Consider the following 16,469-nt stretch of genomic DNA (forward strand, 5'->3'; position numbering starts at 1 on the left):
CACACACACACACACACACACACACACACACACACACACACACACTGGAATATTACTCAGCTATCAAAAAGAATGAAATCTTGCCATTGACAATGATGTGGATGGACCTAGAGGATATTATGCTAAGTGAAATAAGTCAGAGAAAGACAAATACTGTATGATTTCAGTCATATGTGGAATTGAAGAAACAAAACAGATGAACATAGGGGAGGGGAAGGAAAAAGAGGAAAACAGAGAGGGAGGCAAACCATAGGAGACTCTTAACTATAGGAAACAAATTGAGGGTTGCTGGAGGGGAGGTCTGTGGGAGGATAGAGTAACTGGGTGATGGGCATTAAGGAGGGCACTTGAAGTAATGAGCAGTGGGTATTGTATGGAACTGACGAATCACTGAATTCTACCTCTGAAACTAATAATACAGTATATGTTAATTAAATTGAATTTAAATAAAAAACTTTTTAAAAAGGAGTAAAGAAAGCATATATGAACTATAAGATACCATAAGAAAAAACCCATGAAATTATTTTCCATCATAGTAGCTTGTTTTCTTTGCATTGGGTTCGTTGTTTTGTTTTGTTTTGTTTTTAAGATTTACTTATTTTAGAGAGAGCACACAAGCAGGGGGAGGGGCAGAGGGAGAGAGAGAGAATCCCAAGTAGGCTCCCTGCAGGGAGTCTGACAGAGGGCTCCATCTCATGACCTGAGATCATGACCTGGGCTGAAATCAAAAGTCTTACACCTAACCAACTGAGACATCCAGGTGCCCCTGCATTTGGTAATTTTAATCATGAACTCATATTTGTTTTATTCTAATTGATGGTAATCCTGGGGCTTTCTATCAAAAATGCTTTAATCCAGGGGCGCCTGGCTGGCTCATTTGGTGGAGCATGGGACTGTAGAACTTGGGGTTGTAGAGACTACTTAAAAAAAAAAAAAAAAAGCTTTAATCCAGACATGATTTTTTTTTTTTTCCTATTCTTTATGTGAAAGATAGGCGCACTATATCCTGGGAATATTTTAACCCCTGGCTTAATCAGAAGTCTTGGGCTTAGAACCTTCACCTTGAGACTTGTTCAGAGCTCGGTCTCTTGAATGCAATGGCCCTTAGAGTAGTTCTGCCTCTCCCTACATCCCAGTATTTGCTCTCTGTTCAGGGATCTTTGCTCTAGTTTTAATGAAAGGATTTCATTTGGTTGCTATTTTTTGATTGAGACTATGGGACCCTTGGAGAAATTTTCTTACTTTTTTTAGAATTCTGTGATGTACTTTAATATGTGTTTTATAGGCAGTCTAGTTGGGAGCTCCCTTTGGTATTTCTGGTTGAACATGCCAGATGCCAATACCTATTCTTTTTATATCATAGTGTCCTTCATTACCTCTCACCTGGAAAGAAGAATTCATCCTATCTTGCCCCTCTTAATATCACTCTCTCCAATTTTAATTTATCCTATATATGATTGCCAACTTGATGTATCAATGAACATGTTAGACATTTTAAATTCAAAGTACCTGGAAATAAGAGTTTCGAGCTTAGGAAAGATAGGGATCCTAGAGATTTGTGAGAGTGGGTAAGGTTAGTGGGGAGACTAGAGTAGTGAGTGTAAATAAAAGAGTATGATACTACACCACCTTCATGGAGTAGTCAGAGAAAAACAAACTAGGAAAGGAGACTAAGAAGATGAAATGCCAGAAATTGGGAAACAAAAGAATGGCATCTCCAAATGCAAGAAAAGAGAGGGTTTCAAGAAGGGGGAAATTTATGGGATCGGATGTGGCCAGAAGGGCACACAAGAGGAGAATTTATCATTCGTTTGATCATTAGAAGATGGACAATTACTACTGCCAGAAAAGTTTTGGTGTAGTGGGATCATATGCAAAATAGCAATGACTGTATGAACAAGTAGTACAACTTGCTATAATCCCCTGTCCTCTTTCTCTTTACATCCTACCTCCACTGAGTATATAATGAATCTGTAAGCTTCCTGGAACAAAAATAAACACAATTGCCATCTGATCTTCCGTAGTTGGAAAGGATTCAGGCAAATACTGAAGAGGCTAGTAAGAAGGGCAAAGGCGGAGATTATGGATAATAGTCATTAATTTTTTATTTGGACTTTACTTCTTGTAGCTATTTTATTAATAAAATGTATGTAATCTGTTAGTAATAACTAATGTTCCATATTTCTGATATGTTTTAGTTGAAATCTTTATATTTTATACTATCATATTTCACAATATGAAATAGAGAACAGAGAACCACTTGGTTACTTAACTGCTTGTTTCTGGAGTCAGAAAAACTCACAATTATATCTATGTAAATCTCAGCATTTAGACCAAAAAAGACCTTTTCTTCTAAACCTCTGTGCAAAAGTATATGATCGTGACATGCTTTGCTCTCAAGATCTTAAACATTCTGTAAGGGTAATTAATTTAAACTGTAATTTTTATATATCTTAGCATAAACTTAAACTTCACCATAAAGAATTATCAAAGTTATACTTCAGGGAAAAAGAGTATGATTGTGAAAAAAAAAGTTAACAAGTAATACTTGTTATATTTAGAAAATACTTAGAAAATACTTCAAAATATTTAGGAACCATTTATTATTGTCATTTTAGAACATTCTAGAATGTATTTTTTCCAAAACTCACAAACATGACTTATGTAATAATACATTTGACTTCTCACCTTTTACCTAAGAAACTCAAAAGTGTAATTATTTGATTTGTTAATTACTTTTATCCTGTTATATTCTCCATATCCTCATACTTCTCTCTTACAAAACACAATAAAGTTAAGAATTATGAGAGACCTATTTCCTAAGCCAGCTTTTGCTGATATTCAGCAGCACGTCCTCTGGGTTCTGCTTATCGTTAAAGTTGCATTGAAGGCCTCTATAGGCTCTTTGCCTCAGCTCCTCCTAAGTGCAGTAACATTTCACATACAGAAAATCCCAACAGGCAAATTCCCTACTGTTTGAAAATATTTTTCCCATCAGAAGAACAAAAAATAATAACACATAAATACATTAAACTAACAGCTCTCTTCTTTTATGCTTTTTTTCACAACTAACATATAACATTTCTTTTCTTCTTTATAGGTACCAGAGATTTGAAAAGGCATTTCTGTTAGCTGTTGACATTGGTGCTCGTGACCTGTTTATGGTGAGTCATTCCCAGAGATGATTTTGTGCCTTCAGTTCTAAGGCTGAGTAAGTTGTCAGCTTTTGTGACCATTAAAAAGGATTAGTGTCATTTGTGCTTTAGACACATGGTGGGAAAGCATTATTCCATCTTGGCTTGCAGCTTTGCCTTCATGAAACTGGTCAATAGCCATCTAGTCTCTTTTGACTTGTTGACATTTTCCTTGCCAGGGCCCAAAGGATATTTTATGTTTTCTAAGAATTTATAATTCTTGAACTTTTCTCTTCATGTACCTTGATGTGAGGGGATGACACCTTTCTATCTAATAAGCTTAAATGTCTCTTTAATCCATCCTCTGAAGTACAGCTACAGAAGCTAGGACATGAGCAAAGTACGTACCATAGATTTTGAGTGGGCTCAGTTTATCCCTTAGGTTTTAGTGTGAAGTAACAAATTATGAATGTTCTTACTTGTATTTTTAAAGTAACCACAGTGCAAAGTTGATCCAAGGGGTTATAAATTCACCTACACTTTAATCCTCCCATTTATTAGCTAACAGCAGTAAAATTGGCCAGTTCCTTATAGATCCCTGTGCTCTGTATCAGTTTCTTTCTTTTTTTTTTTTTAAGATTTTATTTATTTATTTGACAGAGATAGAGACAGCCAGCGAGAGGGGGTACAAGCAGGGGGAGTGGGAGAGGAAGAAGCAGACTCATAGCAGAGGAGCCCGATGTGGGGCTCAATCCCATAACGCTGGGATCACGCCCTGAGCCGAAGGCAGATGCTCAAAGACTGTGCCACCTGGGCGCCCCTCTGTATCAGTTTCTTATAGCTGATACATCAGTTATGAGATACATATAATCAGTTTCTTATCTTTTATCACAATGTCAGTGAGATCAGATGAAGTTGGTATTCCTTTTCTGGTTTCCTAGCATATTCTGCTCCACAGAAACCTCATTGTTGTCAAAGAAGCTATAAAGCAAAAGCTCCTTGAAAACAAAAAAATTCTGGAAGGCTCTTTTACCTGAATATTCTGCACAATGAAGACATTTTTGTAGTTTAAGCTTTGATGGTTCAGATGTTAAAATGGGTTCATGGCTTTAGGTCACTTGTCTTTGGAATGAATTTGTTGTTTAAATTCTAGCTTTGCATCGTTCATTTAAATTATGCTTCCACTGATTATGAAAAAAATCTTTCTAATTACTTCAAAAGTATGAATCTTCTGTTATTTATCATCTGTATTTTGTATTTTGTTCTGTCAAATTGAACAGGCGTATTAGTGTGTTGAGGGAAGGTTTTACTATTTGACCAATATCTGTGCATGTTGACATCACGGTTCAGAAATTATAACGCTCTTTAGATTTTTGGATCCCACTGACTTTATCTCCATCTTTTTACCTCTGCCTCAATTCACCCAAGTAAAGGTAGATTTTCTTCATATTTCTTTATTTGTAAGGTTGTTTTTGGATCTAGGGACAATGTACTGAAAGACTTTGTAAACTGGTAAATAGTATACAGATATCATGTGTTATTACTGTTAAGACAGAGTAACTATTGTTATTACATGGCTATGTGAGAAATAATGAAGACCTGAAACAGGGCCTGAATTATATGAATGTAAAGGAAAGGATATTTTGTAAGCAAAATCAAGGTGATTCAGCAAGACCTTAGATGAAAATAAAATATTTTGATTGTAAGAATAAATAATACTACAATAGAAAGTAAGCAATACCATAAAGTATAAAGAACAAAAGTAAAATCCACTTGAAATCTTCCAGTCTAGAAATGAACATCCTTTAAAATACCTCTCTATGTGAATATGTGTGTGCGTATATTGTACTTTTTGTTTATAACCTGAGTTTTTTTATTCAACAATATAACATAGTTTTCCATATCAGTAAACATTAAGTCTGTATCATTTCTTCAGTGTTTACATTATATTCCATTTTATGGGTGGTACTGGGATAAAAACAGGCATATAAATCAATGGAACAGAATAAAGGGCCCAGAAATGAATCCACATGTATAGGGTCAACTAATCTTCGACCAAGAACATACAATGGGGAGAGGATAGTCTTTTCAATAAGTAGTGGTAGGAAAATTGGATATCCACTTGCAAAAGAGTGAACCTGGACCTTACACCACTCACTAAAACTAACTAAATGAATTGAAGACTTAAATGTAAGACCTGAAACCATAAAACTTCTAGAAGAAAACATCAAGAAAAAGCTCTTTGACATTGGTCTTAGTGATGGTTTTTTTGTGTGTTGTTTTTGTTTTTATAAGACAACAAAAGCATAGGCCACAAAAACTACAATATAAGTGGGTGGCTTATATTGTAGCATAGGCCACAAAAACTACAATATAAGTGCCTGGGTGGCTCAGTCAGTTGAGTATCTTACTCCTGATCTTGGCTCAGGTCTCGATCTCATGGTCATGGATTCAAGCCGCACATTAAAAAAAAAAAAAAAAAAAAAAGACAAAATAAAATAAATGGGACTATGTCAAACGAAAAAGCTTCTGTACAGCAAATGAAATAGTCAAAATAATGCAAAGGCAATCTATGAATGGGAGAAAATATTTGAAAATCATATACCTGATAAGGAGTTAATATCTAAAATATGAGGAGTAAATACAAATCAATAACAAAAGAAATCAAATAATTCAATTAAAAAATGAGCACAGGACCTGAAAAGACATTTTTCCAAAGAGGACATGCAGATGGCCAACAGGTACATGAAAAGGTGCTCAACATCACTAATCATCTGGGAAATGCAAATCAAAACCACAATCTGAGAACACCTCATACCTATTAGGATGTCTTTTATCAAAAAAGAGATTATAAAGTTTGACAAAGATGTGGAGAAAAGGGAACCCTTGTTCACTGTTGGTGGGAGTATAAATTGGTGTAGCCACTATGGAAAACAATATGGACGTTCCTCAAAAAATTAAAAATAAAACTACTACATGATGCAACAATCCCACCTCTGGGTAAATACCCAAAGGAAACAAAATCAGTATCTTGAAGAAGTATCTACCCATGTCTACTGCAGCATTACTCACAATAGCTAAGATGTGGAAACAACCTAAGTGGCCATCAACAGACAAAGGAAATCTTGCCATTTGCTATATCATTGATGAACCTGGAGGGCATTACAGTAAAGAAAATACGCCAGATAGAGAAAGTCAAATACTGTATGGTATCAGTTATATATGGAATCTTAAAAAATAAATAAAACCTAATTTCACAGAAATAGTAAAATGGTAGTTGTCAGGGGCTGGTTAGTGCTCTTTGTGCCCTGTTTTAAAAAATCTTTTACTACCCCACGGTCTTGAAATAAAAAAAAATTTTTAATGGTTTTATTTTTAAGTAATCTCTACAACCAGCATGGGGCTGGAAGTCACACACCCCCAGATCAAGAGTTGCATGCTCTACAGACTAAGCCAGCCAGGTGCCCCAAAACTTCTTTTTATCTTCCAGAATTTGTGTTATTTTAATGTTAACATTTAAACATACCATCCACCTCTGTTGATTCTTAAGCGGGCATAGCTCAAAATTGATTTCTATCATATGTATATCCAGTTGACTTGTGACCATTTATTAACAAAATTGTCCTTTGCTTGCTGCTTTACAGGGTCACCTTTGCTATAAATGAGGTTCCCATAGAAATGCACATCAAAATCATAATGAGATATCACCTCACACCAGTCAGAATGGCTAGTATCAAAATGACAAGAAATAACAAGTGGGGACACCTGGCTGACTCAGTTTGTGAAGTGTGCGACTCTTGATCTTGGAGTTGTGAGTTTGAGCCCCATGTTGGGTATAGAAATTACTTAAAAATAAAATCTTAAAAAGAAAAAGAAATAACAAATGGTGGCGAGGATGTGGAATATGTTGGTGCGAATGTAAAATAGTGCAGCCACTATGGAAAACGGTATGGAGGTTCCTTAAAAAATTAAAAATAGAAGAAACATATGATCCAATAATTCTGCTACTGGATATTTACCCAAAGAAGATATGGAAGCAACCCAAGTGTTCATCCATAGATGAATGGATAAAGAAGATGTGGATAAAGAAGACAAACACATACACAATGGAATATTAGCCATAAAAAAGAATGAAATCTTGTCATTTGTGACAACATGGATAGACCTAGAGGGTATTATGTTAAGTGAAATAAGTCAGGCAGAAGAAGACAAATACAGTATGATTTCACTTATATGTGGAAGCTAAAAATAAAAACAAATGAACGAACAAACACCACAAGAAACAGAAACAGGCTCATATATAAAGAGAACAAAATGGTGGTCATCAAAGTAGATGGGTGTAGGGGGATGGGCAAAGTAGGTGAAGGGGATTAAGAGCTACAGCCCTGTACATATAAGTTAGGGAGATGAAATGTACAGCATAGGGAATTTAGTCAGTAATATTGTAATAACTTTGTGTGTTGACAAATTGTAACTACACTTATCATGGTAAGCACTGCATAATGTATAGATTCATTGAACCACTATGTTGTACACCTGCAAATAATATAATACTGTATGTCAACTGTAACTCAATAAAAATAAACCAATCAAGTGCCCATATATATGTGTAGGTCTACTACTAGACTCTGTCCTTGCTCCAATACCAAACTGCCTAAATTACTTTATAAATATTTATATCCAATAGTGTAAGTCTTCCAAGTTTGTTTAAATGTGTTGTTCTTATTCTAACTTGTGATAGATGCTTACATGGATTTTTCAGCTTCTGTTTCCTAATGTATGCATTCAAGGGTATAATTTCCATTTAAGCATGGCTTTGATTGCATTCTGACAATTTTATGTGTCTATTTTTCATTATCATTCAGCTCAAGATATTTCTAACATTTCTGTTGGGAATTCTTCTTTGCTTTAGGTTTCTTAAAAGTATATTTCCTAATTTCAAACAATAAAACATTTTCTAGGGAGACACACAGATACACACACACCCCTTAACCTATTCTGTTACCATCAACCCTTTGAAATTTGCTGAAGTTCCCTTATGGCTCATTATATGGTTAATGGTAAGATTTCCATGTGCATTAATGAAAATGTACAGTCTGCAGTTTACAGTTGTTGAATGCAGTGTTCTATATAAAATCAAGTTTGTTAGTCATGTTTTTCAGTTCTTCTATATCCTCCCTGAGACCGGTGTTTTAAAATTTTCCACTATAATTGTGGACGTCTCTTTTTTGTTTTACTTGTTTTAACACTGTGTAATTAGGTGCATGCCAGTTTAGAACTGTTATATTTTCTTGGTATATTGAGCAAAGGCTCATCATTATGAAACATTCTTCTATTTTCTAATAATGCTTCTTGCCTTAAAACCTACTTCATCTCATAGTATACCTACACCACTTTTATTTTGGTTTGTATTTGCTTCATATATCATGTATCCATGTCTCCTTATATTTAATTTGTATCTCTTGTAAGCAACATACAATTGTATATTTATAATCAACTGTCACAACTTTGTCTTTTAATTAGATTATTTGTTTGAATTATATTATGAATAATACAATTGTGTTTGTTACCCTTTTTGTTTGTCCCACCTATTCCATGTCCTATTATCTAACCATAATAAAGTTGCCCTTTATTATGTTAACTATATTCCATTTTCCCCTCCTATTTGCTTATTAGTTACATTTTTCTTCTAATTTTTTCTCTTGACTACTGTCCTTTTGGTGGATCTTTTTGTTCTTGTTTTGGGGTCATTTGGTCTCATCTTTTAGTTCTTTTTTTTAGTGAATGTTGGATATAGAATTTTAAAAATGTAGTGATAATTTGAGGCTGTGTATGATGTTGTTTTCCTCCAGAAAGAATTTAGTTTTGCTTCTGGCAAGTAGTTAGGGTAGGGGTTAAATGATAACTTAATCTGTTCTGGGATTGAGTTTATTTGAAGATGAGTTTCAGTCTAAGAGCTGGTTTATTTCTACTTTATACTTAAGAGTGTAGCCCTTCAGAAATCTAGTTGGAAGTCCTGTCCTTTAGCAGACCCTGAAGTTTAACTTTGTAGCCTTAGCCCAATGACTACCTAAAGCTCTGTGCAGTTTCTCAACCTCTCAAACACTACTTTCTGTTAAGTTTCTCACCCTCTTGGCCGCCAATTACACATTGGCAAATGCTTTAAAAAGCAAAAGCAGCACCAAATGTCAGGCTTACCTCTCTGGGCTTTGCTTCTATCTAGAATCTTGGTCCTTCAAATACTATCTTGGTAGTTCTCCAGTATCTTCAAACAGAATTTTAAAAATTATTTTATCCAGCTGTTCTAGTTGCTCTCAGCAAGAGTATTGGTCTGATATATCCTTATCTGGATAACTGCAATCAGAAGTTCTGCAGAATATTTTTAGGAGGTGAGTGAAGTGTTAAAATTGGCACTAGCTCCTTTCCAACTCTGGATAACCCCCTGCAGTGTGCTATTATGTTTGAACTATTAATCACTAAGAGCCTTAAATGTCACAAATTCTTCTTGAAAGCATGACATGTCATAAATTTTATTTTATTTTTTAATAATAATTTTTATTATATTAGTCACCATACAGTATATCCTTAGTTTTTGATGTAGTGTTCCATGATTCATTATTTGCGTATAACACCCAGTACACCATGCAATATGTGCCCTCCTTCATACCCATCACCGCCCTATCCCAGTCCCCTACCCCCCTCCCCTCTGAAGCCCTCAGTTTGTTTCCAGAGTCCATAGTCTTTCATGGTTCATTCCCCCTTCTGTTTACCCCCCCTCATTCTTCCCTTCCTTCTCTCCTACATGTCATCAATTTTATTTCCAAAATGGAACAAATGAAATTTTACAAGATGTTGTATGTACTAGGGTTTATTGTTCAATTATAGTAAAAGCACAAAAGAAAAGAAAAACTTACGTTTTTTAAACTTTAACTTATTTTCAAAAAAGTAAAAAAAAATAATTTTCAGCCCTTCAAGTTGAAGAATTGTATTAATGTTATAAGGTTGATAATGCAGATCTTTCCTTTTGATAATAGTAGAAGATATTTGTGTGTATGCCTGCTTAAATTTATAGTCTGTCTTTCTTGTGGGCATGCCAAGTGCTTTACCATTATCAGCAACAAAATCATTACATCTCACAAAATTAAAGCAGTTAACTTTTCTTGATCATCTGCAAAGGTATTATACCAGATAATGCCTTATATAATGGTATAACATATTATGTTAATATAACATATATATTATGCCATTTTATAAATTATCTTATTTAATTTTCATAATAATCCTAACCAATAGAATTATTATACCTATTTATAGTTGATAAAGCTGATTATAAGGAAAACTAAGAATTGTGACTCAAACTCAGGTGTGTTTGATTCTAAAGTTCACACTATTTCCATTTATACTGAATTACTTATATAAACTAAAAATTTGGAAGTTTCCCAAAGCTCAGTGATTTATGACTTGATGACTCCCCATAACTAAGTTCAAAAAACTATTCTTTTCCTTTTATTCTTTACCACGATTCAAAAGTTATCTCTAAGAATGTTTGTTGCAGAATGACATCTGATCTAGCTTAAGTGATTTACAGAACCCTGGTTTATTTAGAATATCATTCATCCAAATTAAGAGCCATTAATCTACAGTAAAAGGAAGTGTACAGTGAATATAGAAAGGACCACAGAAAATAACACCAATGCCCATTTCCCTGTATCTCATTCATGGCTCCAGGGAAGAATACTTTCACATGTTTAGTGATAGTTTTCTTAGAAATAGATGTGGTATATGCCAAACATGATGTTGATAGATCTTTCAGGACTATGAGTCTGGTCTTTGAGAACCCATCTGCATCTTGGGAGACACAAAGAAGAGTTGTATCTTAGAGTGTCATGTGAACTGGATAGGTATAACACTTTTTAAAGTGTCTGTCCCCAATTTCCTGTCATTAAAAAAAATTAGTTTCTTATTGATTCCTATAGTTCAAGATTGTTTCCTACCAAAACCCAAGCAAAAAGGAATAATTATATAATCAATATTGGCTCAACTATTTTAAAATATTACTAGTAATGAAAGAGGATTTTCCACTTTCAGCTAATAACAAATCGGTTTTCCTACTTGTCCTCCCACTGTAAACTACTGTAAAATTGAACAAAATATAAGACAACTAAATTTAGACATTGGATAATAAGCCTTGCAGGACTTTGCTTCTTAAAACGTAAGGAATACACAGATGGCTCTCTATATAATTTCCAGAGCAGAGACCAGTAATATCACTCAACTGGAGAGCCAAAGATAAGAGTTCACAATTCAGAGATGATGAGTGATCTAGAATTTGTGGGGCAAGATACCAGAATGGGAAAATATCTGTGAAGAGTGGACCCAGAAGTCCACAAGGTGGCTCTGTGGGTCCTTGATGGAAGGCTAAGCCACAATTATACAAGGCTTACCAAAGAGTCATTTCTGTGAGACTGAGAGCTAAATGGAGAGGCTGCTGGGACGCCTGGGTGGCTCAGTCAGTTAAGCATCTGCCTTTGGCTCAGGTTGGGCTCCTTGCTTAGTGGGGAGCCTGTTTCTCCCTCTGCCCCTGTCCCTGCTTTTGTTCTCTCTCACTCTGACTAAAATAAATAAAAGCTTAAATAAATAAATAAATAAATAAATAAGTAAGTAGGCTGCATAATGCTGAGAGATGGTGGAATTCTGAATCAGTCAAAGTGAAGCAACCTCTCTGGGCATTTATATGAAACCACAGAAATGCCATGTTTGAAGGTAAAGGCCATATTCCAGGACTATGTACAAAACTGAAAGAGATGTTGGCAAAGATGCGGAGAAAGGGGAATCTTCCTACACTGTTGGTGGGAATGCAAGCTTGTGCAGCCACTCTGAAAAACAGTATGGAGGTTCCTTAAAAAGTTGAAAATAGAGCTACCCTAAAACCCAGCAATTGCAGTACTCGGTATTTCCCCAAAGATACAAATGTAGTAATCCGAAGAGGCACCTGCACCCCAATGTTTATAGCAGCAATGTCCACAGTAGCCAAACTATGGAAAGAGCCCAGATGTCCATCAACAGATGAATGGATAAAGAAGATGTTGTATATATATACACAATGGAATATTATACAGCCATCAAAAAATGAAATCTTGCCATTTGCAACAGCATGGATGAAACTAGAGTGTATTATGCTAAGTGAAATAAGTCAATCAGAGAAAGACAATTATCATATGATCTCACTGATGTGTGGAATTTGAGAAACAAGGTAGAGGATCATAGGAAAAAAGAGGAAAAAATGAAACAAGAAGAAACCAGAGAGGGAGACAAACCATAGGAGACTCTTAATCTCAGGAAACAAACTAAGGGATGCTGGAGTGGAGGGAGCTGAGAGGGATGGGGTGGCTGGGTGATGGACACTGGAGAGGGTATGTGTTATGGTGAGCACTAAGTATTGTGTAAGAATGATGAATCACAAACCTGTACCCCTGAAATAAATAATACATTATATAAGAAAATCACAAAACCTAACTGGACAGGTTCAAAAGAATCTACCACTAATTTAATGCCCTGCTAGTACAAAAATCAACATCCTTTAAAAGAAAGACTATATTACCCAAACTCCTTATAATGTGATGTTCCCTATGTACAGCACACAGTAATACATTATTAGATGTGTGAGAAGCAGGAAAATGTGATGTATAATGAAGAGAAAAAGGAGCTAATGGTAACATATTCTGAGAGGACCCATATATTGAAAGGAGAGGAAAAAAACTGAAGCAACTGTTATAAATAAGTTCAAATATTTTAAAGGAAAAGATGAACATAATGATTGAATATATAGGGATTCTTAGCAGAGGCAAGAAAACTATTATTAAAAGGGGCAAAAGAAATTCTTGAACTGAAAAATGTAAAATCTGAAATGAAAAATTCCATGGATAGGTTTAGCAAAAGATTGTACAGTATAATAAAGGATCTATAGAAAGACATCAAGACAGATCAGTAGAAATAATCCAATCTTAATAAATTTCCTTCCTTAATAAAATTTCCTTCCTTAATAAAAGGAAGGAAAAATATTAGAAAAATTAATAAAGGCTCAGTAATTTGTGAAACTAAAATCAGGTGGTCTAAAATACATGTTATTGGTGGAAAACAGTCTACAGTTCCAAGAAACTGAGTGAATTCCAAATAGACAAAGCAGTGCTCAGACACACCACATCTTGGCACAGCTTATCCAAACTACTGAAAACAATGATAGAAAAATCTAAAAAATACCCAAAAAATAAAAAGGACATAGAAGGACCAGTTAATATGAATTATGGCTGAAAAATGATGCCAAAAGATAATGTAACACATCTTTAATGTACTGAAAAAATAATTCACAATACAAAACTTTATATCCAGTGAAAATTATCTTAAAATAGTGAAATAGACACTTTTGAATAAATAGAAGCTGAGATAGCAACAACTCAGGAGACCTGCCCTACAAGAAAAATTAAAGGAAATTCTTCAAGCAGAACAAATAATATACCAAATGGAAACATGGTGTACAGAAAAGAATGAATAGCTCTGGCAATGGTAAATGGATTAGTAGTAAAAGTAATTTTTCCTCATGTAAAAATTTCTTTAAAAGATAATTGTCCAAAGCAAAATAATGTATTGTGGTATTTATAACATGTAGATGTGAAATGAAGGACAGTAACATCATAACATCATGGGGGGTGGTAAAATGGAATCATACCATTGTAAGGTTCATACCTTTTACCAAAAGTGGTACAATATTAATTCTAAGCAGACTGTGATAAGTTAACACTGTGTATTGTAGTACCTAGCGGATTTTCTCAAAAATTTAAATAGATATGCAGCTTTAAAAAAAAGTCAGTAGAGGAAAATTTAAAAAGACGTTTAAAATACTCAACCCTAAAGAGTGTAGGACAGGAAGGGAAATAGAAAACAAGTAGCAAGATGGTATACTTAAATCTAAACATTTTTAATTATATTAAATTGAGATTAACTGGACACTCCAGTTAAGATGTAGATTGAGTTTTTTTTAAGTCTGAGATTGTCAGACTGGATAAAGCAAGACCTACTTATATTCCCTCTGTAAGAGAAACACTTTAGTTATTATGACACAAATTTAGAAAGATACCACACACAAAGCCTAAGTACCAAAGTAGATTTCAGAACAAAGTAAGTATTAAAAGACATAGAGATACTCATGATGATAAAAGTTCAGCAGAAAGACATAATTCTAAATGTTTATATTCAAAATAACTGAGTTTCAAATATATGAAGCAAAAGATGACAACCAAAAAAAAAAAAGAGAAATAGACAAATGTTGTAATTCACAGACTAAGTAGTACAAAAATCCATAAGGATATAGAATATATGAACCTATCCACACCAACTTGACCTGATGTTTTTTGAACCTATATTCAACAACTTTAGAATGCCCATTCTTGGGACGCCTGGGTGGGTCAGTCCGTTAAGCATCTGCCTTCAGCTCAGGTCATAATACCAAGGTCCTGGGATCAAGTCCCTCATTGGGCTCCTCACTCAGCAGGGAACCTGTTTCTCCCTCTGCCTGCTGCTTTCCCTGCTTGTGCTCTCTCTCTCTATGTATATATCTCTGACAAATTTTAAAAAAAAGAATGTACATTATTTTCAAATGCACGTGAAATATTCAATAAACATAGATTATATGCTGGTCCATAAAATAAAGCACAATACACTTTGGAAGAGTGAACTATGACACCAAAGGAATTAAATTACAATTCAGTAACATTCAAATTATCAACAAAGTTCCCAACTATTTGCATATTAAGCAGTATTCCTCTAAAAGTCTCATGGGTCAGGGGCGCCTGGGTGGCACAGCGGTTAAGCGTCTGCCTTCGGCTCAGGGCGTGATCCCGGCGTTCTGGGATTGAGCCCCACATCAGGCTCCTCCGCTATGAGCCTGCTTCTTCCTCTCCCACTCCCCCTGCTTGTGTTCCCTCTCTCGCTGGCTGTCTCTATCTCTGTCGAATAAATAAATAAAATCTTTAAAAAAAATAAAATAAAATAAAAATAAAAATAAAAGTCTCATGGGTCAAAGAAGAAATCGTAAGAGAATTTGGGAAATATTTTGAATTGAATTTTTATCAAAATATGTAGAATGATTATAATTAGCTATATAAAATAAATTGCCTTTAGGTCCATATTGATACAAGTACATACATACATACATACATACACCCAACTAATAAATGTCAAAGGAATGAATGAGAAAAATCACAATTTGGCAGGTATTATAGTCATAATGGAGTGAACCAAGAATAATTAATGGATGCTAGAACTATAAAAGTTTCCTGAGATACAGGGTGTTTACATTGTCTCAAAATATTTCCCACAAAGTATGTGTTATTTACAAAGGGAAAAAGAGTAACTTTACAGTGGAAAAGGCTGGTAGACACCATGTTAATTAAGTGATCAAAATAATTTGCTACCTTATATACTACAGTAAGAACACAACAGCACTTCTGTAATATTCCTGCAAAAAGGGGCATAACTGGCGTCTAATCCTGAGGAAACATCAGTTGAACCCAAATTGAGAGACATTATAAAAACTAACCTATACTATCCCAAAAAATGCCAAGTTCATGTGAATGAAAGGAAGACTAAAGAACTAATGTATATTAAAGGAGTCTAAAGAGACATAACAACTAAATCCGTCAAGAAATTGATCTTTGTGATATGAAGAACATTACTGGGACAATTGTTGCAATTTCAGTGATGTAAGTTGGAATGTTACCAGTGTTAACCTTATGATTTTGATGATTTGATTGTGGTTACATAGAATGTCCTAATTAGTAGGAAATAAACACTAAAGTATTCAGGAGTGTGTTGGCAACTTCCTCTCAAATAATTCAGAAGGAAAAAAATCTGTGTCCTATATTTGAAACTTCTCTGTAACTCTGAAATTGCTTAAAATTTTTTAAAGAAAAATTTTTTTCACTGTTGTCATGGCTCTAGACTCTTTATTGTCCATGTTTTTCCAGGTAGAAGCTGTGTGGTTTGAGAGTCTGTTTCTCTTGGTCATAGAAACACTGCTTTTAATTTTGTGTCTTTGGGATCTTATTCTGCTTTTGAAAATTCAGGTAACCTCTCCAACCTAATTATTACTGTGGCATAAAACTACTCATTTGCCACCCAAGATTGCTTCTCTGGCCCCATGTTGGATGGCATGAAGATGAGTATGCCTTCTGAACATTCTCATGTTGGCATCCCTAATTACCTTGGCCATTGGCACAGGACCAGTTGGAATGTCAAGTGTGTGCCATTTGATAATGCTATAAAAAGACCTATAGCTGC

The 16,469-nt window shown here is 34.7% G+C and overlaps 1 protein-coding gene across 7 annotated transcripts in view; it reads left to right on the forward strand.

Moving 5' to 3' along the window:
* The window catches only part of LOC103671314 (WD repeat containing planar cell polarity effector), a 416,159-nt gene that overhangs the window by 225,923 nt on the left and 173,767 nt on the right, over positions 1–16,469 (forward strand). For 6 of the 7 annotated variants that reach the window (XM_040623423.1, XM_040623422.1, XM_008699919.2 and 3 more), the window contains exon 13: positions 3,101–3,164. In XM_040623423.1, coding sequence (XP_040479357.1) covers positions 3,101–3,164 — 64 coding nt within the window. Of the gene's footprint in view, positions 1–3,100; positions 3,165–6,778; positions 6,873–16,469 lie in introns of those variants that run through there. The other variant, XM_040623426.1, reaches the window with a different exon arrangement.

This window comes from Ursus maritimus, unplaced genomic scaffold (genome assembly GCF_017311325.1).
Source record: "Ursus maritimus isolate PB19 unplaced genomic scaffold, ASM1731132v1 scaffold_6, whole genome shotgun sequence".
NCBI classification, from domain to species: Eukaryota; Metazoa; Chordata; class Mammalia; order Carnivora; family Ursidae; genus Ursus; species Ursus maritimus.